Genomic DNA, 26,253 nt, shown 5'->3' on the forward strand with positions numbered 1-26,253 from the left:
TTAGGAATTAATACCTATGTAGCCTATGGGATATTGTTATAAATAAGTAAATAAACTGCGTCTTTGTTTTTGTTTAGTAGTGGTGAATCAGCGTAAGTCATCCAGGGGGGTTTCATTAAACCGAGTTGGTCTCAATTTGAAGCTAGTACTCTCCCTAATGTATACAAACAGTGTGGTGATTATTGTGCCATGTCACAGTATATTTATCAATGATTGATGAAGACCTTTTTAATCGTATTGTCATGGAAAAGAGGTTTTAGAATGTGCAGCCGAAGTATTAGATTGAGGTAGTGAGATGCTAAGATCTCTGAATGCTGGCTTTATTACTGAACATTTTAAGAAAAGTGATGTCCTTCCATTTGATGAGATGTCCTGTATGGACGGCTTAGGGTTTTGTGTTCAGTATGCGGTGGCAGTACCATTTCATTTCCTCTTTTCTGAAGGAATTTCTATAAAGTCTATTTGTTGATGTCATGTCTGCTCTGCTTCTCTCTCTGATATCCCATTTTTTTTTTATTCAATCTGTCCAGGGGATTTTCATTTTTAGTTTATTGAAAGAATACAATTTGCTGCTTTTGCACTGTCAGAAAGAGTGACTGGAGAGTAGATCCGAGCTGAGATCCAATAGCAAACACTGCAGGGGATAGTATGCCTATTAAAACAATGATTTGACAATGGCAGAGATGATTCTCCTTGGGGCACATTCCCATCATATTTGCTATAATGTAACTTGTGTTAAAAACATGTGCTTTATGAAGTTCACCATTTGGCGACATGTAAAAGGGAATTCCTAAGCCTTTAATAACTGGGGAAAAATGCACATCATCTCATCAATATGAGTGACAGCAATAATAGTAAAAAGCAATAAAGAACAGGAGAGGGGTGTCAAATCAAATAAGTAAGGAGTAGGTTTTGACACAAGCGGGGCCTGTTAGAATGGATATAAGACAAATCCAGCCAGAAAGATGTAGCGAGAAAAGAAAAACAAAGGGAAGAACAAGTGGACGAGAGAATAGAAAGCAGGGATGGTAACAAAGGGAGACTCTGCGGCAGTGACATCACTTTTTCTGTCCCCAAGGGGCCACACATTGTCTCATACAAAGTCACAAGCACTCAAAGTCACAAGAACATCATACAAACCAAGTTCCACACAAATGCATGCTCACACACCTGTTAGATATCTTAACATTCTTGTCTTAACACTTATTTTGGGTTATTTAGTGTGCACTGCAAAGCTGCAAATGATGTTTTAAGTTTCAGTAACACGTGGTGGTGCTTATCAATATCTAAAACATTTCCATAACAGGTCCTATGAACTCCAAATGCCTACAGAGATTCAGAAGTCCTACATTTTTGCACATTGGCACTGATTCTTTGTCCCAATGATAAGTCCCTTATACAATCTTGGTATTAAAGCGCAGGGTAACACTGTTTTGTTTGAGCGTGTACATGCAATCCCTACTCTCTCTCTAGTTGTTAAAAGTGAATGTCCCTCTACACAGTGATGTATGGCACTTGCTCCACTGTAATGAAGTTTGAAGAAAACGTGCACAATGTTTTTACACTGAATGAGGGACTGAATGAAACCATTACAGCCTAGCTTTCTACTTTACATATATCAGTTTTTTTAATCCGTCAGCTCTCTGGTTAAGCAGTTCTTATCAGTCTGTCAGACTCTCAATCAATCCATCAATCACATTAGACTTCAGTCCATCAGTTGTAAATGTTGAAGTGACTATATCTGCAGAGGCAGGCTACTAGAAGGTTTGATGGAGTAGGCCACAGGGTCTGCCTGCCAGTCACCAGGGTTAGCGGTGACAGCAAGGCCCGGAAACAATAAGTATGACAGACTGGCCTCCCACAGTCTGCTGGTTGACCGGGGAAAAATAATTTGTGGCAAGGAGCAAAGACTGGAAACTATCTTAGTGGGCTCAGTGGGACTTCCTCCTTTAAGCCAAATACTATTAGTAGATTTAGGATTGGCTAGAGAGGGGCCCAAGTATCTATGATGGCCACTTCACAAAGGAAAAGTAATTGAGGAAGAAACTGGAAGTATGTAAAGAAATAATGGTCAGATAAGGTTATTGTGTGTGGGAAAGGCAGCACTATAGTGAGGAAAGCACAGTTGGCCTTGTATCTAGAGAGACCAGCACAAAAATACACCAGTTTACCCCTGGGGGGTGGGGGGGGGGGGGGGGATAATCCTGCTTCTAAAGAACAGGGAGGGCTGGAGAGACCCAGTGGAAACTAGTGATTCCACAGAGACACTAAGAGAAGAGAAAGAGAGTGGTAGACTAAAATAGAAGATGAGGGATGAGGCAAGATTGTCAGATTACTTGAAATGTGTTTGTGTTTGTCAGAAGTAGACACACATGCTTAGCCACAAAGACAAACCTCCCGTCTGGTAAGGGCAGCGGCTTTGTCAGTATTTCTCACCTTCTCATATTACAGAACAACATGCATTGTCCCTACCAGTCCCTTTAGTCTGCTCAGCCATCACTTACCCTCCATGGGAGTGTTGCTGTCTGGCCGGTTGGCGAAAACCACATCCACATAGTCAAGTTGCATCCTCTGGAGGGAGCCCTTTAAACCTAAGGGAATATGTAGAGAAAGAAGAAAATGGTCAATAGGCATTATGAGCATCGAGCATATTTTTTGTCGTGCTGGTATAGAGTTGTTATCAACCAAAACCTTAACAACGTCGATAAATATTCCTTGTTTTCAAAAGGTTAATTTGACCCACATTCAAATACTGATTTGACATATCCCATATAAGTAACATCCTTGAAAACTTCTACTGATGCCAGGTGACTAAGGATAATTATTTTAGTGTCATGCAGACATGTTAACAAGTATACAATTATCCTCGATTTTAAGGGGAAGAGTGATAATACCAGTGTTCATCACCCTTCTATCTCCTTGCAATTTATTTGACAATGTTATGTAGATATAGGAATAAATACACAATAGAATTTGATTGTTTGCCGTATGCTTGATTAAAAAGCAACTGCAACTAGCAATTGTTATTTTCAAAAAACGTGTCATTTTAATTATTCAAGCAGTAATTTTTTCTGTCGTTCATTACAACATGCCATCAGGTAAAAGGAAAAATAGGGTGAGTCAGATCCTGGGGGATCAAGAGCCATCATGCTCATGAACATGGCAAAGTGACAGTTGACCACATGTGACTCAAGCCCCCCCCCAGCTGGATCTGGCCTGGCACATCTCATGATCCAACTCACATAGGAATCTGAGCCGTCGGTTTAGTAGGAGTATTGGACTAACATTTGTCAAACAACTAAATAATACATAATCTACGGTCGATCAAGTGACAAATCAAGCTGTTCAAATCAAATCTAATATAAGACTATTTTGCACTTGTTTATGAGGAAGAAAAGTCTCCCAGTTTGAAATACTATGTGATGATTCAAAAATATGTGCAGTTGCTATTCCACACGAGTTAGGCTTTATGGTCATAAAACGTTAAGCTCTTATTAAGGGGGAGGATACTGCTGTTAATATGAAGCACATTTGCTCAATAGACCTTTTTCAAAGCATATATATTGACTAGAAGCAGGAAAGCAAAGGTAAAGGTCATATCATTAAAACGGTGAAACTGGCACAATGCTAAAGCGCTCATCACGTCCACTTTTAGCCACAGTGGCCGAGGCAAAAGTTACATAGTCTCCATTTAATCGCTTGGACTCTTTTTTAACGAAGTAAATGTCGCTGACCCACTTAACAATATACAAGAATTATCTACGGTTATGAAGTGCAAATTAACATTTTGATCATTTTCTTGTCCTAATAAAAGACATATATAAACAGTTTTAAAATATAGAAATAGTAGAACTGCCCTGATTAATGTTCTTATTTAGTTTTTACCCTTTTTCAACAGCTACAATATAACAAATATTCACAATTAGAATATATAAGGTTAATTAGTATCAAGCTCAGTGCACACCATTATATCCTTTTAAGAAGATGTATGTGGAGAAAGCCCTGCATCTGTGCAAACTTTGATCCTTCTTGCATACGTTTACTTTGTTTTGACAGGTGGCGGCAAAACCAAACAACTCAAAGCTGAGAGGATAATAAGAAAAACGAGGGCTCTGCTTTCAGTATTAGTTGGAGGCGAAATAGTGTATATTAGGGGGAGGTTAGGAGATGGCAGCACTGTATTGTGAGCAGATAAGTCCCCATTCACACACAGAGAAGACCAGATGAAAGATGAGAAGCAAAGCAAGAGACTGTCGCAAAGGAAGAAAGCAGAGTAATAGAAGCAAGGCAAAAAATACACCCGGGGCTCTTGAGTTTGTGTGAGGCAGATTAGTTCCAGAGGCTTCATCGTTTGCCACTAATTCCCATCTGAAAGTTGCTCTGCGGACTGCCGCTCTAACCACTTATTCCTTCCCTTGTCATCTGCTCTCCCACGATCCCAGAAACACCCTTTACATGGATCCTAATCTGAGCCTGCGCCGTCATCGCGAGCAGTTTCCGCTGTCTCCTGGATAAACTGGCGTTTTCAGGCTGTGAAGGAAGTCTATTTTTAAAACTAAGAAAAGATGATGAACAACAAAGCTATTCTACTGGCATTCGGATTCAATTATACATTCAAATTATGTTTTCCACAAAGTCTCTTTGAAATCTTGAAATTGTCAAGGAATATATTTGCCATGTGATGAAAAATGGTAAACACAAGTGATGTTTTCTGAAGAGACTTGACATTTCTTAAGTGTTGATCTCTGATGCTATTTATCATTAAGTTTGACACCCATTTATTTCTAGTAAATGTCACTTAACCAATCAAATGACTCATAGAGTTGCCTGTTTTGGGATGCACAACCAGTAGTGAAGATAATGTTTAGCTCTGCCAAGTTATTACCACTCTGTGACATGTGCCACACTGCAGATTTCTCTCATGGATGCTACCTATTATTGGGACTGGCTTTATCTAATTGGTGAAACCACATTTCCTTCGATTTTTAAATCTCTACCCTTCTCCTCCAGCCTTTCCTAAGTATATTTCCCCTTGTCTTGTTTTGGGGAAGGTGTCAGAGGCTGTGGTGAATGTTAATAACGTGAGAAGCTGAGTCACTGCAGGAGGTGCATTGCGCTGTGGACCGGATGGCCAGTTGTTAGGGAAGTGTGGCGGACTGGGCCAATGGGATGAGAGAGGTATTTCATTAGAAGCTGGAGCAAGGCCATAATTCATTCTAAAAGAGGAGTGGAGAGGAGAGTTTGATGATGATAGATAGCTTGTTGTACACTTGGATAAAAAACACACACACCTGTTACAACTGAAAAGACAACAGTCTGTTGAGGTTTGATGTACTATTGGCTATAAATTAAAAAGATTCTGCCCAGTGTTGATGCTGATAAAAATTAAAGAGCAGAAAGAAGACACAGACAGGAAAAAGGGAGGGAAAGATAAAGGAGAGAGATTACAGGAGTGCAGCAGGTCTCAGAGTGATGGGGTGATGTGAAGGACAAAGCAGCAGAGCGGAAATCGACTTGTTACCTTCAATGATGTGCTTTCTGTTGAGGCCTCTTTCTGTCTCTGCTCTGCAACAGGAGGGAAGGATGTGCATGTCAGAACACATACAGTGGGGCAAAAAAGTATTTAGTCAGCCACCAATTGTGCAAGTTCTCCCACTTAAAAAGATGAGAGAGGCCTGTCATTTTCATCCTAGGTACACTTCAACTATGAGAGACAGAATGGGGGGAAAGAATCCAGGAAATCACATTGTAGGATTTTTAATGAATGAATTGGTAAATTCCTCGGTAAAATAAGTATTTGGTCACCTACAAACAAACAAGATTTCTGGCTCTCACAGACCTGTAACTTCTTCTTTAAGAGCCTCCTCTGTCCTCCACTCGTTAACTGTATTAATGGCACCTGTTTGAACTCGTTAACAGTATAAAAGACACCTGTCCACGACCTCAAACAGTCACACTCCAAACTCCACTATGGCCATGACCAAAGAGCTGTCAAAGGACACCAGAAACAAAATTGTAGATCTGCACCAGGCTGGGAAGACTGAATCTGCAATAGGTAAGCAGCTTGGTGTGAAGAAATCAACTGTGGGAGCAATTATTAGAAAATGGAAGACATACAAGACAACTGATAATCTCACTTGATCTGGGGCTCCACGCAAGATCTCACCCCGTGGGGTCAAAATGATCACAAGAACGGTGAGCAAAAATCCCAGAACCACACGGGGGGACCTAGTCAATGACCTGCAGAGTGCTGGGACCAAAGTAACAAAGGCTACCATCAGTAACACACTACGCCCCCAGGGACTCAAATCCTGCAGTGCCAGACGTGTCCCCCTGCTTAAGCCAGTACATGTCCAGGCCCGTCTGAAGTTTGCAAGAGAGCATCTAGATGATCCAGAAGAGGATTAGGAGAATGTCATATGGTCAGATGAAACCAAAATATAACTTTTTGGTAAAAACTCAACTAGACGTGTTTGGAGGAGAAATCTGAGTTGCATCCAAAGAACACCATACCTACTGTGAAACATGGGGGTGGAAACATCATGCTTTGGGGCTGTTTTTCTGCAAAGGGACCAGGACGACTGATCCGTGTAAAGGAAAGAATGAATGGGGCCATGTATCGTGAGATTTTGAGTGACAACCTCCTTCCATCAGCAAGGGCATTGAAGATGAAACGTGGCTGGGTCTTTCAGCATGACAATGATCCCAAACACACCGCCCGGGCAACGAAGGAGTGGCTTCGTAAGAAGCATTTCAAGGTCCTGGAGTGGCCTAGCCAGTCTCCAGATCTCAACCCCATAGAAAATCTTTGGAGGGAGTTGAAAGTCCGTGTTGCCCATCGACAGCCCCAAAACATCACTGCTCTAGAGGAGATCTGCATGGAGGAATGGGCCAAAATACCAGCAACAGTGTGTGAAAACCTTGTGAAGACTTACAGAAAACGTTTGACCTCTGTCATTGCCAACAAAGGGTATATAACAAAGTATTGAGATGAACTTTTGTTATTGACCAATAACTTATTTTCCACCATAATTTGCAAATAAATTCTTTAAAAATCAGACAATGTGATTTTCTGGATTTTTGTTTCTCATTTTGTCTCTCATAGTTGAGGTATACCTAGGATGAAAATTAAAGGCCTCTCTCATCTTTTTAAGTGGGAGAACTTGCACAATTGGTGGCTGACTAAATACTTTTTTGCCCCACGGTATATACACACACATCTATGCACATACACACAGTTCTCATGAATTGAAGCAGATCATTAAGTATGCAAAACCAGAGCCTGCATAATAAACTACCCACAAACCGCTGAGGAGAAATACACCCACTCGACACTCTGCAGTGTGCCCGCAGCTATAGAACAAACTGTGCGCCGTGTCTTTGCAGCCGGCCAACACAACTCTTGTTGTCACTGTCTGTCCCGATCGCCAGGGATTTGCCAATGGCCTCCCAGTTGGGTTTTGGTGATTTGCATTCAAGAAATATATTAAGTCAACAACAATTAGAAATGTAGTTGAATAGAGCTTGTATATGTAGTGCTGTAACTTAAAACATTTTTTTTTCTTAAGTACTTTATGTAGTACAGGTACTTAACTTGATTAATTTCATTTATATTTGTACACTTATTCCAATAACGCATAGAGAATTCTAACTTAATTAAATCTTTCTTTCTTGCTTCCTAGTATTTTGTAAAAGCCATACAGTATGCTTAAGTCAGATAAGACATAACTAAACATTTTACTTCAAGAACAATATTGTATTTGTAGTAAGTATTCATATTACAGTATATGAGTTTTTAGCACCACTAGACTGACACCAAAAAAGTCCTCTTTCAGGTCAATATTTATAGCACTCTGAAGGAAGTAATTCAGTACCTTTGATGCATATAATACTGTGCTTTCACCAAACAACAGTCCTGAATGCAGTGCCTTTACTTGTTAGAAGACTATTGTGGTCTTTTTACATTTACTTTAACCTGTTTTTATTGATAATGAGGCTACTTTTGTGCAGTGTAACAAGCTATAAACACAAAAAAAATATCACCTAAAACGTTGTAATGTTATTTATGTGATGTTATCAAGCAATTGCCTATTTACTCATCCACTCAATATGGAACCACATTAGCATTCATTTAGACTTGTGTTTCTTGCCGCCTGACAAATGTAAATCCAATATTCAGTCTCCTTTTAGATTTGTTTTAGTCTCCACCAACTCCTGAGGGAAATATCTTGCTCTGTGGCTGCGTAATGCTCCAATACATTCACTAGCTGTAGTTGCCAACTTTTTCTGTCTTGCATGTAGCGCTGAGTATATCAGTTTCTGTGGATTTATAAAGTCGTGCTTAAAACACCTAAAGTTTATCTAAAAATAAGGCTGATACGTTTGGTGAGAGTCAACCGACATGCTGGGCCATAAAACTAGTGATTTGTCCGTAGCACCACCTGCTTTGACTTCCCTTTCAGATTTCCCCATGCCTGCTTTTCCTTTTTCTACTTAATTATTTACTTTTCTTTCTGCTCCAGTGTCTCTCTTTGCTCAGTTGCCTGCCATTTGTCTTGTTCTTGCTTCAAATCACACTTTCTCTTCCCGCCTCCCGCCTTCCTGTGGTGTTCCAGCCTGCCTGGGTTATAATAATGTGGTGCAGAACCAAAAACATGCTGTCCTCCTCTGTGTCATCATGTCTTCTTCTGTGCAAAAGTGTAGGGAAATGCAATGGAGAATAAAGTGTGCAAATGTCTACTGTATGTTTGGGTGATGAGATGCTTGACAGGCCACTCTGGCAGACTCACAGCTCGCTAAACGGGGGGTTGAGTAGCTGTTCTGCAAATCCATCTGGTGTTGAGACTTCATACCTCGACAATAGTCTGAGAGGATCAGCTTAAATTAAATGTACTGCTCCTGGGCCCTAATATACTGATTGACAAAATAGACAGAAAACCAGATTTTACCTCATTTTGTACGCACCTGAGACTTAATGTTACTAATGCATTTTGAGAACAGAATACTTCATTATGACAGAAGAAGCATTTATGACAGTTTGATAAAAAGGCTGAGGAAGGGTATGAAGTGAAGCAAGAAGGGCTGAGAACACAGCCACGTTTAAATCTGTACGTCTGTGTATGTTGAGTGTTTCCTCCCTGTCTGTTCGCCAGTGGGTTTTCCAAAATGCCCGATGCCTGCCATGTCAAGCTCTGTGTCAAATGTTTTAATCGGTAGCCTGTTCATGGTGAGATAGCCCAAGCATCTGAGAGAAAACTGCCCGTGCTGGACGCCATACACTCACTTCCATGCACACACATACTTACTTTCCTCCCCAGTAGAGCTTCGTTGTGATAACCAGGCTGGATCTCCTGAGAGGATGACAGACACATCAAAAAGCCATCAAGTACTTTGAAGCTGTTGTCAAAAGGATGTGTGTGTGTCATCATGTCCATGCCTGAATTAGTGTTCTCCAGTGACCTTCTCTCCTGCTGTGTGAATTGGCAGATTATCAATCATGTAAATGATCAAGTATTAAGAATCTTAGAGTCGCTCTTTTCTCTGCATTCTAATAAGAAAGCTCTCTCACTATGAAATCCTCCATGCTTGAATGATCAATCATTTACACAGATTGAGGGGAGGGCAGGCTGCGAGCTGTAACTGATTCTTCTCACTGCAATGTGGCAGTTTATGCAGTATAAATGTATGAAACTGATATGTTACGTGGTGCAGTGCAGTGAAAAGCATATGCTTTACGTTGAACTGTAAGCAACAGGCATGATGATATTTAATGCGGTTTACATTTACATACAGAGATATCAGGGATTTATTGCTTACAAAATCCCAGCTATTGGTGAGATTGATAATGTAGACATTCTCCACCTTCCACCCCCTCAAATGACCATGTGCAGTCAATGCTTGAAAGCATACGGGAACACAATTAGCATATGTATCTTGTAGAGAGACGCCATATGGCCAAAATGGTTGGGTTCATATTCCTTGTTTTGGCTTAGGTCCTTCAATTTAATAAAGGGAAATGTTGATGCTTAAGTTTCCCCCCGAGCAGACCCCCAAGTGATCCTTACATAAATCCGAGGGATCAGGTAGATATTTATTTTTGATACACAAGGGCAAGTTATTTAAATCCATGCTAATAGAATGGCTACATGTTGGTTCGGCCAGTTGTTATACCCACTATGGCCCGGACTGAAATATCTTAACAACTCGTGTATGGACTGGCTCAGAAAAGCTATTATAGAGAGAGAGAATCCCAATAATGTTTGTGAATCCCTTTAGTGTTATTATCATTATCCAATACTTTTATGGTTCATTAACAAATTCCTACACAACTTATATTAACATGATCATAAGCTGTACTTTGTTTTTACTGCAAATTAACATGTGTTAGCATGCTAAACACCAGACCTGTTATCATTTTAAAAGAGAATGCTTCATTTTAAATCACAAACTAAACATTATGAGGATAAGCATGCTAGAAGGTAGCTTGCTGGTCCAAAATGACAGTGTCACCATGTAGCTACAGAGAGAAGGGACATAATGTAGTTTTCTGGGTGGAAAACTTAGAGAGAGCCCTGAACCTTAACCTCATCCAACGACTTTGGGAGAAATTGAAACGCCAACTGTGAGCAATTCTTTAACACATCAGTACATGAAGTCAGTACTGCTCTTGCAATGGGAATAAATCACTGCAGCCTCAGAACAGTGCATGCATATTTGGAATAAGATGCTAACGTATCGGCACATATTTCTTTAGCTTGTCTTACTTTTGGCTTATGTTGTGTGTACGATACACAATGTTAACTCTATTCATAGAACACATTCAGAACCTTAAGAGAGTGCATTTTACCTCCAGCATTTTTTCTTGATGATGTTTCCAAGGATTATCTCTGCTCTGTAAAGAGAAGAAGAGGAAATACACTATGAGAAGATGAGATTATATCTAAGGCTGCCATTTTTCTAAGAGCATGTAAGTGTGACAGTTATCTGCCATTCTACAGCATGAATATTTGATTAAAAATCGGCAGCACAGCAAATCAAGATAATAGATAAACGCCTGTATTGTAACCCTGAATTTCCCCGGCAACCTTGAAATTAATATTCATGCGCATATAGCTACAGCCTGCCCACATTATTCAGGAAGACAATGTTGAGGCTTATAAAGTTAGATCGAGCTGTGAACATAACGGAGAGCCTCCAGTGACGAATGAGATTATGCAAATCACTCTGGAGTGCACCTTTCGTTGTTTCCCTCCTCTTGTGAATATTTCCTGATCTGAGGCTAACATTGTAAACACCTTGTGTCCTAAAGCGATAAAGCGAGAAAATTGCTCGGTGGGTGTAAGATAGATAACAAATCTGAGACATCACTCACTTCCCACCGGAGTAGACTTCAGCTGTGTCAAACAGGTTGACCCCGCTCTCATAGGCGATAGTCATCAGCTGTTCTGCCACCTGATGCAGAAAAGAAAAATTTTGCCCCCCATGGACTTTAGTGTGTTATAATTCATGAATGTAAATATCGACCAAAATAACATAAAACAAAGAATGTGCTAAGAAAATTCCCTGAAGAAGCTGAGGGAGAGTTCATCTATTCTCCACTAAGATACACATCATCAGAACATGTCTAAAATGGTTTCTCTCTCTCTCTTCCCGTTCTATCTGTCCTATCTCTATAATAGAGGCAAAAAAGGCACAGAAAAAAAGAAGAAGAAGAAAAGTTGTTTACTTCTCAAAATATTTTCCCAGACTATTTTGTCCTAGTTCTTGTGCTTTCAGTTTATTCAGAGCCATAAACCGGAAGCCCAATTTAGTCATGATGACTTTCTCTTTTTGTTTTGTGAGCTGTCTCCAATTCAATTGCTTACCCCTTCAAGGCCAGATCAAAGCTCTGGAAGAAGACTTCTGCTTAATAGCTTTTGACAGGGGGCAATGTGACCTGACCATTTGGCCTTGGAAGAGCCAACAGGGACTTAACAGCATGCTGTGATATTGGGAAATCGATACTAGAATGATTATTGTGGTCTACTGACCCTAATGCCATTTTACACCCAGCTACACTTAATGGCTCCCATAGGGGCTAAAGATTGGGGGTGTTGTAATGTAAACTGTCAAAAATAATGAGATCCAAGATCTGCTGATACAGTGACGGCTGAATGTTGGATTTGACGTAACATCTTACCTCATCAGAGATCTGACCTCCAAATGTTACCCATGTGCCTGCGGAAGGAAACATCAAAGTCAAAGTTTTGGAACAACAAACAAAAACATGAAAGACCTTTGCATCACTCATAATCATGTTAGTTGTGCATTAATTAGTACTTTGACATTTTGGCATGGACAAAAAAAAGGGCCTGAATCCATCACAGTCAAATGTCAGGGTTGAGTGTTGTTGAAAACAATTTCTCCGCTATATGAATTTGGAATGAGTAAGCTACTGAGCTGATGTCTGTGTGGTTATATTTAAAGAAACACGGCAGCAACTTGGGGTTTTTGTGTTTCATTGTGAGGGTTTATAGTATGTGCATACATTATGGTTGTGTTAGTTTAAGTACAAAGACTCTTTTCTCCCTTCAAACAGCACAGGCTGAACACAGTTTTAGGTACACACTTTATATTTTCCAGAGCTTCTGTTGAAAGATTCTGTAACATGCAGCTGGTTGTCATCTCCCACTAATACGCAATAATGCAGAAGCTGATGTTACATTTGTTAAAATAACTGCAGCAGAAGTACAGCAGCAGATTAATTTTCTAAGAGGGCAATTGTTTAAAGTAAAAGAACACTTTCAAATCATTATTAAATGCCCAATTACATTTTAAGTAAACTGTAAGTTCTATTTTAGGCTTTATTGACATTAACAACATTTTAAAATAAATGGTTTTACATGTTGGGAAATATATTGATTAACACCACCATTAATATGTAAGTCTAGCTCGAACCAGCAGCTGGAGCTTAACATAAAGACAGGAAGCAGGACAATTTGTAATTTCTACATTTTGATTCTTGCAAAGAAATAACAAAGATTAAACAAACTGTTTCCTTTAAATGAATGGATGGCAACATACTGCTTAATGTGCTAGAAATAAGTCTTTAAACACAAATCACTAGGATAGTTAAATAATTCACAGATTACATTACATTACATTACATTACATTGCATTTAGCTGACGCTTTTATCCAAAGCGACTTACAATAAGTGCATTCGACCAGGAAGATACAACCTTTAAGAAAACAGAATCATATAAGTACATCAGGTTTCATAGAGCCAAACATTTCAAGTGCTACTCAACTGGCATTTAGAAAGCCAGCCCTTTATTAGTATATAAGTGCTTTGTTAGTAATTTTATCGCTCGAAGTGGAGTCTAAAGAGATGAGTTTTCAGTTTGCGTCGGAAGATGTGTAAGCTATCTGCTGTCCTGATTTCAATGGGGAGCTCATTCCACCATTTTGGAGCCAGGATAGCAAACCCACGTGTTTTTGCTGACGGGAACTTGGGTCCCCCTCGGAGTGCGGGTGCAGCGAGCTGTTTGGCTGATGCAGAGCGGAGTGCACGTGCTGGGGTGTACGGTTTAACCATGTCCTGGATGTAGGAAGGGCCAGATCCATTCGCAGCATGGTACGCAAGTACCAGTGTCTTGAAGTGGATTCTAGCAGTTACTGGAAGCCAGTGAAGGGAGCGGAGGAGCGGTGTGGTATGGGAGAATTTGGGAAGGTTGAAGACCAGACGAGCCGCTGCATTCTGGATGAGCTGCAGAGGTCGGATGGCACATGCAGGTAGACCAGCCAGGAGGGAATTGCAGTAGTCTAGGCGTGAGATGACGAGAGCCTGGACCAGAATCTGCGCTGATGTCTGGGTCAGCTGGGGACGTATCCTCCTGATGTTGTAAAGCGTGTATCTGCAGCAGCGGGTTGTAGCAGCGATGTTTGCAGTGAAGGACAGTTTGTTATCTAGGACCACACCCAGATTCCTTGCAGTCTGAGTCGGGGAAACAACAGAGGTGCCGATGTTGATTGTTAGGTCAAGAGTGGGACAATCTTTTCCCGGAAGGAAGAGCAGTTCAGTCTTGTCAAGGTTGTGACAAGGTACACCTTCTGATGTCTCCTTGATAACAGTTAATTTCCCTCCAGATGTTCCATCAGTTAGTATTTAAAGACAATGCATCATTTATTTTCTTTGTCAAGATATTTTTTCTTCAGAGACGCACCCCCATCAATAACTTAGTATACTGATAGAATACAGCATACAAATGCACACCAATGTGCGTGCACTGCAATGCACACACACACGCACACACACACACACACACACACACACACACACACACACACACACACACACACACACACACACACACACACACACACACACACACACACACACACACACACACACACACACACACACACACACACACTCACACACACACTAAGTGAATAGTTGACATCAAGTTAAATGGGAGTTATTACCCTCTGCCGTGCAATCGATATGTGAGATAATTGAGCAACTTGTTTTCTAAAAACAGTGCTATTGATATTTAAAATATTTTCTTGCACTTGGATGCTTACGAAATCATTAGACATTTGGATCTGATGCTAATTAAATGTACTCACCCAGCCCCAGACAGGAGACACGCAACCCAGATTTCCCCAGGTTCCTATGAAGAATAACAGACTCTGATTATGAAACAGCGATGTTTAGGCTCAAGAAGTCATCAGTCAAATGCAAATGCAATTACTGCACTGCTGTATTTTGCTCTGGGCAAAGATTTTCTGCCTAAACAACGAAAACATCTATTTTCTGTCCAACTTGAGAGACTGAAATGAAATGACAGCCATTTTGCTATTATGGAGCTAACAACATAAGCAAAAAAAATCAATAGTGTTTGGAAGGCGCACAATAATAACATCATATGTAGCGTGTCATGTTCGATTGAGAGGAGGATCACTAATGTGAGGGTGACCTTGTCACACCTGCATTCATGAATCAGAATGGAGGGATTACAGGAGGGAGGACAGCTTTATTCCATCAATATGGATCGCACCTTCTCTGGTATAAGAGGACGTCCCTCTAAACACCCTGGAAAATATTCTACTCAACCGTAAAAATCCAATTACTGTTGCGCTGAGTTTGGGACACTACTTTTGACAAGTGTTGCCCTTGTTCCCCTCATCCCTCACTCAATTACCTCCTATATTCCGATGAGCCTTGTGCTGCCTTACAGCAGGGAGTACTTCTGTCCTTCGGCTTTTTACTGTTATTGGCATCCATTCTTGCTCTTAAGCACTAGAGATGTATCATATCAGGATTTCTCCACAGCTCCTCACACTTGTTTTCCCCTGCTATCCCTCTACCTATTAACTGTGGAATGGTACACCTTCTGATGTCTCCTTGATAACAGTTAATTTCCCTCCAGCTGGTCTGTGGAAATGTAATACAGCACTTTTGGCTCTCATTGACCCCATGGAAGATAAACTAAGAGAGAGTTCTTGCACGGAGTCTCAGCGCTCCACTTCACCCTTAGTTTCACAATCTGTGTCAAATCGTGTCCAACTGAGAGGGGAACTCAAGTGTTTAATGACATAAAACCGGCGATAACATCAGATTATTCTCCTTACAGCCATCCACAGATGTCTTCAAACACTGTAATGTCTGTGGACTGTGAAAGAAGAAGTGATGCGCCGCCCCGAGCCATCTGATCGAGGAAACATTTCCAAGCAAAACCCTGTAACATTGAGACACATTGGTCGGACAGAATCATCGAGGCCACATCGCAGAGCCACTATCACAGGCCACACACTTCATCCCGAGGGAAGAATATGTCCAAATACTCATTTCTTGACACAGCAACAAGCCCTAATTACATTCTGTGACTTCTGCTTGGTTTTGCAGTCATGTAGTCGTTACGACAAAGAAGGACGGAATAAAATGCCAGCAGGGTTTTTCTCGTGCCTGATAACTGATGGTCTGCCCCATTGAGCTTAAGGCAGACAAATCCAAGCCTGTGCAATGTTACCATGCCTTCAGCCAATTAAATTAGGTGTTCAACATGGGGAAGCATCAGTCATCGTGTCAGTAGTTCAGCCAAGTTAAAGGAGGGAAATAAAGATGAATAAACACTTTATTTGATACATTAGCGTATTTTTTGACGTTTAAGGCATTGATGACAACATGACAGGAGTCAGATCTCGCAGCCACACATTGTGGGATGTGTTCTTGTCTCTGATATGGTGGAGGAGTTTAGATATTATATCCTCCCTCTCTCTGATGTATTATGGAGTGGGAGCTCTGATCCGTGAAAGTGTGGGGGAGGGGCTGTACTGTAAGTTAGAAGTGGGAAACTGACTGAAAGTGTGTGTGTGGTTGTGTGTGTGTGTGTTCGGGGGGTTATTTAGGGCTGCACTGATGGTGTTTGCTGCTGCGTGCATTCCAAGTTGCTCTGGGTGAAACATCTGCTTAATGCTTACTATGCAATGGAATCCTTGTGCATGCAATTGCCTCGGGCCTTCATTGATACTGTTTTCATGTTTACAGTGGTACGTCAATGCACACTGTCTCTACATTTAAGAAGCTTGCACGACTTCCATTTACAAATAAAGCTGGCTGTCCTTGAAAATTGCTGTCTTTGTCTTTTGAGATGACAAGCTATACTTGCAGTGCTTGTGTTATACTTTGAATACAAACAGGATGCTGTAATGATAGGTGAAGAGGTTCTGACGTTCTGCTGGCGGAGAAGCTGCCTCAATGCTGTATTTTCTGCCATACCTGATTATTAACCACACAGCCGGCTATGGAGCAATAATAGATCTGTCCAGGTCTTGGAAGTGGGTGACAGCGGGGCCACATTTCTAAAGAACCCAGTGATTCAGGGGATTACAACATATCATTTGCAACAAAGAAAAGAAAACGAAAACATTGTGTTTACAAGCTTGTGTGGATACGGGGAGAAAATAGGGCTGCTAGGATGCATTGACACAGGTTCATTATACAGTATATGAGTTACATTGTAAATGTTAAGATAGACTCAATAAGGAAAGGACCACTTGTACATACACACCGCCACATAAAAACCTTTGCAAGCCATGTGCCTCGGCCCCTCATGCTTGGATGGTGCCTAAAAGAAGCCTTGAAGTAAAATGACAAATGAGTCATTTCAAGACGCCCCCTCACACAAACCTGTCACCGCTTATAAACATCCTGCGATGCGATGGTTCTATGTAGCCGTTGCATTTTCTTAGTGGATCCGCAGTTGAGATAAATCAAACAATCTAATGAACATCTGGCCGCATTTATTGTGTCTTGATCTCTGGAGTAATCATCTTTCATTGTGGGAGGATGTTTTGTTGTCCTGGAAAGCACTTGGTGCTCAGGTCACACACAGGCATGTCTTATCATTTATATGTTGGATTGCTCAAATCAATATTCGTCAGCTAACACTTTTGTCAAGGTTATGAGTAGAGATGAAACCCCTCACTCTGGGGATTAATGTATGCTAAGCAACCCACACAAGCCAACTTTGATGGGCAGAGGGATTAGACAACGCCCACCTCCTCAGTTCCCACTGCTCTCCCAATGTTGTTATCAAAATAACTCAGGTCAGGCTAGAAAGGGGTTCATGATCTAAATATCAAAGCCAGGGCCCTTGTGGGTGGGAAGAAAGCAGGGAATTGAAATAAAAGGGAAAGAAATAGATTAAGTATGAAGGAGAAGCTTCAGGAGACATGCAGGGGTGAAAAATAACCAGTTCAATTTCACCAATATCAGGAGGAGGGAAATAGATGTGCTATGAAGAGAGACAGACACTGGCAACAGACTGGGGCGTTCAGAGTTGCAAGTCCAAGCCTTAAGTCTATAAGCAGTTCTAATGGCCTCTACAGATAAAGCTCACTATATGACACAGAATGGGAAATAGGAAATGACAGCTGATTCCCTGCAGTGCCCTGCACAATGCCTTGTTTGTATGGTGTATGGTGTATGGTGTGTGTGTGTGTGTGTGTGTGTGTGTGTGTGTGTGTGTGTGTGTGTGTGTGTGTGTGTGTGTGTGTGTGTGTGTGTGTGTGTGTGTGTGTGTGTGTGTGTGTGTGTGTGTGCCTGTGTGTATAGTCTGGGTACAACTTTCTGCCTTGTTTTCCCGCAGGGTTAAAGTCCACATTGTATTTACTTTTCAAGCAGTATTCATCGACACGTACAAACGTATAAATGCACACAATGTTATTTTTACGGTGTTGTAAAAAGTTATTCAAAACGGATAGGTAGAAAATCTTTCACAGAATAACTGTATTTCGGCCTATGATTTCGGCGGAGACACATAATCTAAGCCAGTGGTCTGTGACTTGATCCATTGCAAAACATGTGGGAAGATCTGAAGTGGTGGATTCAGAAGGTTGGGGAGAGCTTAGCAACGTTGAAAGGAAATAGTGTCATTAAAACACAAAAACCAGTATACAGTACACGCTTTGAAAATGAAGGCGTTAATCCAAAACATTTTTAAATGTATTGTCAAGAATCTTAGAAATGATGCTGTATAAAATCAAGTGAAATAGCTGATTTGTCTTTGTAGCTGTTTTGTAACACAACTCAATTATAGTAGCGACATTGTATCTTGCCAAGCTGGGTTTTCTGACACAAACTGTAAGGTAAGTGAGTGTTTATTTGACATTTGCCAAACTTACAATATGTATAAAGACAGATGACAGCTCAGACAGATTTTAAGAAACATATATGATTCTTTTTATCTTTTTCATCCCAACCAATAAGCATGGTTTTTCATACTGTTATTTTACAATTTTACACATGCAGTCGTGTTTTCGATCAGTTTTATAGCCTCGAATTATCTTTGTAATTATAGTCTGTTTAAAGAGACCGCTTCAGAAGAAAAACTGAAAATTGCATTTGCAAAGTAACACTATTAGAAAGCCATTACGCTCACAGAAAAACATTTTAGTTGTGACCTTTAATTAAAAGGCAAAATCCATGCAAAACGTCCTGGCTGTTTAACAGAGAGATTGGGCGGATCTCATCCTTGGGGACTTGTTTGATCTTTAGGCGGAGTGCAGCTGCATGCTGCACGGCTCCTGTTGTGCAACACCCTGGCTCATATTATTAGAAATACACATCATATAAATTAACACAAGGAAAATATGTTGGAACATCAAATTCATACATTTTATCCAAAGAGTGAAGACTTTTGATGTTTGATAAAAAAACTGGGCAAAAAAGCAACTCAACGAGCTGGATACACACCGTGTGTCTCTGGGCAAAAGCAACATTATGGGTTCAATGGGTGCACACACGCATGAAGTCATGCAAACACACACGCATGTATGCACACACAGGCACCTGCGCATGCACACACATACTCAAAGTTCACAACAAACAAACAAACAAACAAACGGAGAGCAACAACCAAGCAAATTATGATTTATGGAGCACAAGTCCCACAGCTGCAGGACTGTTCTCTTTCTGCGGACAGAGGTTAAATCAGTCCTCACAATTCAGCTGTAAAAATTGAGCCCTTTGTGTAATATTCACAGCGTATAAACCCATTGAATCATTTGGGAAAAGAGCTGATTTCTAGCTTCATGCAAGAAATTCTGCAATGTATTCCCCGCGTATCATCAGTAATTCATTTGTTATCTTTTTTTCTTGCAAGAAACCCATCCTCTGCTATCTATGGCAAGAAGTGATAGTGTTTGTAAAGCACTTCCAAAAGTATTTTTGCTTCAGGTTTAATAGCACGCCGTTTTTAAAAAAAAGAGGGACTTTAGAAGAGGAAATATTTGTAATTAAAAGGATTAAGCTAGAGGCACAGTAGAGTCATGCATTAATGCACCCATTCAATCTGGGGCTATGATTTCTGGTAATTAAATAAGAAAATAGTCTATCTGAGATTTCACATTGTAAAGCTTATTTTTGTATACTCGTGTGAATTAAATACTTGAAGATAAATTCATTGTTTCTTCACTAAATGATGAGACCGCTGTAATCTTCAAAAGATATTCCTTCAAAACATTTCACAGTAAGTATTTGGTTGCTGTTGTTAACAATTTAAATGTAATTTTGTATCATTTTATCCTTATATCATTCCAAAGAGGGACGATTCATTATCATATTGAATTATTGCCTAGCCCTACAATACAATAATATTTATATATATATATATATATGGTAGTTTATTTTCCTCATTATGCACCAAAGTAAAGTAAAACTCAAACGTGCATTGTCAAAGACTTTAAGAAATGATTCTGGAGGGAATCATAAGACAAAGTTGTAGGGTTAGAAACATAGCAATTATGATTCTATATTAGGAAATCATAAGGTTTGATTACGATAATAGAAAATATATGCCAAATAACAACACTTTATCTTGCCAAGCCCTAAGATCTGATGCAAACAGTCTATTCCGTGTGCACACAAAAAAGCTTTGGATGGCTGGTGTATGCATTACTCACACTATCAACACACATGTTTACTGTAGACAGCAGAGAATGCCTCTCTCTCTGCTGGCCGCTGATAAGCCTGCATCCAAAGGAACTGACAGAAGGGATTTCTGCATGCCCATGCAGCTCTGAACCAACCGAGTGGAATCTTCCCCAAATCTCCTGGACTGTCAAAAGACCTTCTGCTGCCTAATGACGATCATCAACTTCAGGCGACCAGGGGCTCCCTACCAGGACCCAGAAATAATCTGACCGTTTGTGAAGCCAGCAACGACAGCATGGTTTATTACAACACACACAGCAATTTGGCTATGTGTGCTTGTTTGTGGATTTGTGTACAGCATTGAAAAGTACCAACTTGGGGACCCCACAATTACACCTACTCTATACTTGGCCACACTATACATCGTCATGACAACTAAAATGCTGTAGATGGTGGTATTATTAGTTTATGCTTGCTCGCTCTGCACACTACATTTCCTGCTTTGACTTGCTACGCCTTCAGATGTTCCCAGTGCAGAGCCTTAACGCCACGCACATCTAATGAACATACATGCACTCATGTATGTAATTCAATGCACCAAATTACACCACCCACTAACACCCACCCACCCTTTGTGTATAAGTGCTTTCAATTGTTATCTCACTAATGAAACTTCACATATATTACACAACATCTTGTTGTGGACTTATCTTGAACTCAAGAAAAAGAGATTCCCCATCATATAGTGTCCAAAGCAATGCAGTCATCTGCTTTGACAAAACAGCTAAGGGTCAGTGGTTTGAAAAAAAAGACAGAGATACAAAACTGGAAGAGAGAAGGACAAGCATTGTTAGACAAACAGGGTCAAGAGTCGGGATGTAGCAAATGAGATATTTCATCCTACATTGACTTTCCTGAAGTAAAAATTGAGGATTTGCCAACGGCTTATAGGAAGCTTTACTGCTTACATCTTCCACCTGTTTTAGAAAGAGCTACAAGATTAAACAGATCCTCATGTTACAAACCAAAATAAACACATTTTGGAAGCCATGTACCTGGCATCACTCCTGCATCAGAAGTACAGCAACATGTTTGTATCGATTTCTCTCTCCAAGGAAAATAAAATCAGTGGTGAATCAAGCATTAGCAGCTATTTTCTTTGGCTGCATTTGTGAGTTAAAGGGAGATTTGAAATTATAGAGTCCATAAAAAATTCAAAATGTATCTCAGTAAATGGAAGAAAACGATGTTGTGAATGCTGATGCATTTAGCACAATGGAGCCTTCAGGCTTGTTTGGTTCTGGGAACAGATTGAAGTTGGCCATTTCAATGTTGTTATAGAAACGAGATGAGATGAGAAGTGTCTGCGTGTGTGACACGTCTCACATTAACTGCTCCGCATCCAATCCACCCAGATTCTGTAATTGCCTCTTTTCCGTGAACTGACCCGCGTGCCCCATTTTCTGTTCTATTCACTCTCTAATTCTTGCTTTTTATAGTTCTCTTTCTGTCTTTCTAGCAGTTACTCTTTCTAATGCCCCCCTTATCTCTCAGTCTCTCTTGGTCCTGACACCTTAAGTGATCAAGCTACTATTTGCTCGTGCGATCTGAGTTAAGAGCCCACTCACTGACAAAAGAGCATTGTTTACTTTTGCTACTACTCCCACACACCCACACACACGGATGTTAAACTGATGCTGGTGGTATTGAATAAACTCACGAGGGACTTAAAGATCAAAGTCCAATTTTTATAAAGTGCTGTGCTATAGATGCAGAGAATCGACGGGCGATGTATCCAACTCAATGGAGTGCACTTTATCATGTCAGTTAAAGCCATTCCAGTTCTTAACCAATCAAGACAATGTTGAGAGATTTTTATCCGTCTTCATCACATGAAAAATGGAATCTCTCTCTCAAATTGCACTTCAATTCAATTAAAATCCAAACAACCCAAACTGTCCCAGATCGTGGTTTGCTAGACGCTCTTAACTGTTGTATAATTATAAAGAGTTGCCAGTAAATCTGCATAACAAATACAAAAGCACAGACGCCCTCACGCTCAGAGCCTCCCACTCATCACCTGTCACTGCTCATATCTTCGTTGTGTCTCCAGCAGGGCGCTTTTAATTGATTTAGCCTCACTTTTGAATGTTTTTTGTTATATAATGTGTTGTCATTCATACTCGTTATTATTTGTCTTCCCTCACATTCAGAGTTGTGGCAGGGAAGAAACTGAATACACTTCCACCTTCTTACCCACTCTTCTATCACACAGTCTCCACCACCAGGTCTACGTACCGGTACTTCATGCCTGTGAGCTTGGCGGTGGACTCCTTGAGGTTATGGTGGTAGCGGTGGGTGAAGGTGCTCAGGCTGCGGGCGATCAGGGCCACGGTGCGGAAGCGGGCACGGGCCTTGCTGGCTGTGTTGGGGCTGGTGGCGTTCTGCTTGCTGTGCTCGCCATTTCGCGGGGCCTTCAGCCCGTGGTCCGTGCATGCAAAGGATACCTGCATGGTTGTTAGCTAAGGCCACGAGAGCTGTCCTCAAAGTACTAAACAGTATTTTTATTCCGTCTGTGGAACCTAGATAAAGTCCTTGTTGTTCTTATGTTAAATCGAAAGCCGGTAATCCAAGCCACTTCTGCTTAGTGCTGCTGAATCTCAACTGGACAGGCAGAAATACCAGATGCATGAGATTGTTCAGTCTTTAAGGAGAAGACTCTCACGCTGATGTTGCTTCAAGATTGCTCATAGCAGCAGTGCAGTCCTGTTCAGTGTGTGAAGGGTTGAGATGGGGATCCTGTGCCGGTCTGACTCCACCTGAATATATGAGAGAGGATGGATATGGAGGGAGAAGGATGAAGGAGAAAAGGCACTGTGTGAGTCGGTTGAAGGAGAGGCCCAAATGAGAAGAGCCCTTGAGAATGTGTGTGTTAGAGGGATGAGGGTTAAAGGAGGGAGGACATGAGGGAAAGGCGCTGCTAATACAGAAGAAGAGAAAATCCAGTGTGGAAACCCCTTGGTGTTTTCTTTTGCTGTTGTCTGCTGTTTACAGTTTTTTTTTTGGCTGAAATCTCTAAGCTGTCTCTGTGAGGTAATGTGAAGAATGAGGGTTGTTCTGCCCTAGTTTTCCTTGCCCTCCTAACTCATTTTTCTCTTCGTTGTCTGTTCTGTTATATCTTCCTCACCTCATCGCATATCAACTGTTGTGCACTTCCCTCACATTTGGTTCCTTACTTGCTTTCTGGCTTTCTTTCCACAAACACATCAATTCTGCCTTTAATTCCTCTTTTAATGCATTTAAATCTTAGAGCGACTGTTAGGAGTTGTGGGTGTCTGGGGAGTCTTTCTTGCCCTCTAACCTTTTATCCAACCACCTGAAGCGAGGAGAGCAACACTGCACCATCACACAAGGCTTTCCACACTTCCATACATACAAACACATTATCACAGACAACCTACAACTCTTCCTGTAACACATCTTCATAATATGGTCATGCTTTTCACACAAAACCAAACAATTACATACTAACACTCACAACTGCATTCTATCCACTTATAACACACACAATGAAATCTGTACTGGTACAAGTGTTCTTCTTACTGAATCGAGTCTTCACCGTTCCCTGAGAAACAAGGACGAGGTTCTTGATTGACGTGCCCTTCAGCAACTTTCAGAGGAATCAAGCGTTGTTACTCAGCAAGCAGATGCCCAGGGAAGATCCACATCCCAACAGAAAGCAGAAACAACTGCAGCGTGTCCAGCAGCTGTCCTCGGACCCGGCAAAACAACCTTGTCCAGTCTCCAAAGTCCTTTGAGCCAGTAACACAGGCTTTACGGTCCCCTTGAATGGCAACAGACAAGCGGAGAGGAGGAGGAGGAGGAGGAGGAGGAGGAGGAGGGAGCAGGATGCATGGTACCTCACTTCAGGGAGGACAGATGCAGTGAGGAGGCGAGGATCAGCGTGTGTTGAGCGTAGAGAGAGTGAGCCATGCGCTGAATGAGCGAGAGAGACAGAGTGTATGGGCTTCTGGCTCTGGCTGACTGGGAGAGAGAACTGCAGTGTTTTCCACTATGGCGCCACACACTCAAAGAGAGAGAGAGGAAGAGGTATATTCTGAATGGAAATCAAGGGAGCTGATGTGAGTTGATGTGTGTGTGTGTGTGTGTGTGTGTGTGTGTGTGTGTGTGTGTGTGTGTGTGTGTGTGTGTGTGTGTGTGTGTGTGTTTGTTTACTTCAGGCTGGTTGGTTATAGTAGTCGATTTCAGTAACCTAAATGTGAACATCACAGCCATGCTTCACTTCACTGGCGAAGACTTATGAGGCATTTGACTTGCCCACCCCCCCTCTTTTTGATGTCTGACATTACAGTGCAGGAACATTTAATGTTACAGTGCTTAATTCAAATCTATACATTCAACAAGCAATTTTTATTATTGCAATTGTGCTATTGTATATTACAGCCTTATTTCATTCAATAAGATAGACAGTCACTGACACCTCAGATCAGATGTTAAGTGGCAGATGAACAAGTGTTCAGGCAGCGCAGCGTCTTACTTTCCTCCCCCACTGAGCAGTAATGTGACAATGCAGGATTTCATGGTTCACGGAGCATCCAAGAACCTTAAGGCCAGCATTTATTTATATCCTTGTGATTGCATTTGATAACAGAGAAAGTTTGTTTGGCAGGGCTCGGTCGTATGTGATGCCAAACTTGGCTTTTGAGCTAGTGGAGGTTGATTTTGATAAATATTTGTTGTCAATAAATGAAATATATCATTGTTGTCGATGTTACTCTTTTTAAGGGTTTTTCCTAACAATACTGCGATGTTATGCTACAAAAGGTTTTTGGCAAGTTAACTTCAGAGATCTCACAATGCGTTAAAGTCAACACTAAATCATGATTGTATTGAACAATATTTGGAGCTATAATAATTATTGAAGAAAAATATTCCTTAAGGGGTTTTCCAAGCACTTACACTTCCACAAAATTGGAGCACCGACAAGTCATTTATTGAAAAATTTGAAAACTTGAAGCAAGACTGTCTAAGATATCCAGACCTTTAATCTGGGTAAACATCCATAAATCCTCCTGGATCCTACATTTCCTAAAATGCAACTTGAGTAAGTAATGTGTTAGACCTTCCTTGCCTTGTATTGCTTCCACATATTAAACTCCCATCCTGAATAGTTTACTAGAAAGAAAAGGACGATTACATTTTATATCTTTTTTAAAACCACATTCCCCCTGTGCCATGAGCCATTCACATACAAGTATGTGACGGACCTGACATCATCGGGGTTAGTTTGAAGTTCAAGGACTTTCGAAAGCTCCCTTTAGGGCACCTAAAAGATGTTATGCAACTATACAAATGCTTTCAAAGGCTGAGAGGCAATTCCTTCTGACGGGTAAACTGATCTTAATGCGCAAAATAATTGGAGTGCACATTTAAATCAAACAACTTTTTCAATCAAACCCTGAACAACAGCACAACATGCTGCCATTTCTACAACTTCTACAGCTTGGCTTGATGATGTTCTGCAACGCTCTGGAGGCTTCGCAGTTGGACAAAGTTGCAAAAAGCTCTCTAATGTCACCAGCTCCTCCAAGGCTTAAAATCCTTCCTGTCGATCCCATTCAAAAGTATGTCAGTCAAAAGAGTGAACTAGAACTGTTACATTGTGGCTGGAATCCCCAAAGGGCGATAACGCTGTTACCCTGAGGCAAACCACTCTGATTAAATGTCTCCAGTAAGAATAGAGTTCTGAAACTGTAATGCTTAGACACAAGCCTCCATACGGCTCGTACGCATGTGTTGAAATTGCCACCATGAT

At 41.0% G+C, this 26,253-nt stretch overlaps 1 protein-coding gene across 1 annotated transcript in view; it reads right to left on the reverse strand.

Moving 5' to 3' along the window:
- The window catches only part of kcnab1b (potassium voltage-gated channel subfamily A regulatory beta subunit 1b), a 28,711-nt gene extending 4,261 nt beyond the window's left edge, over positions 1 to 24,450 (reverse strand). Inside the window, exons 1-9 of the mRNA XM_079649510.1 lie at positions 24,021 to 24,450; positions 22,716 to 23,236; positions 14,609 to 14,652; positions 12,179 to 12,216; positions 11,372 to 11,451; positions 10,847 to 10,891; positions 9,306 to 9,350; positions 5,522 to 5,565; positions 2,505 to 2,591 (exon numbers count right to left, since the gene is read on the reverse strand). Of these exons, the coding sequence (XP_079505636.1) occupies positions 2,505 to 2,591; positions 5,522 to 5,565; positions 9,306 to 9,350; positions 10,847 to 10,891; positions 11,372 to 11,451; positions 12,179 to 12,216; positions 14,609 to 14,652; positions 22,716 to 22,930 (598 nt within the window). The 5' untranslated portion in view covers positions 22,931 to 23,236; positions 24,021 to 24,450. The remainder of the gene's footprint in view (positions 1 to 2,504; positions 2,592 to 5,521; positions 5,566 to 9,305; positions 9,351 to 10,846; positions 10,892 to 11,371; positions 11,452 to 12,178; positions 12,217 to 14,608; positions 14,653 to 22,715; positions 23,237 to 24,020) is intronic.
- Positions 24,451 to 26,253: the final 1,803 nt, after the last annotated feature.

This window comes from Notothenia rossii (genome assembly GCF_949606895.1).
Source record: "Notothenia rossii genome assembly, chromosome: 9".
NCBI lineage: Eukaryota > Metazoa > Chordata > Actinopteri > Perciformes > Nototheniidae > Notothenia > Notothenia rossii.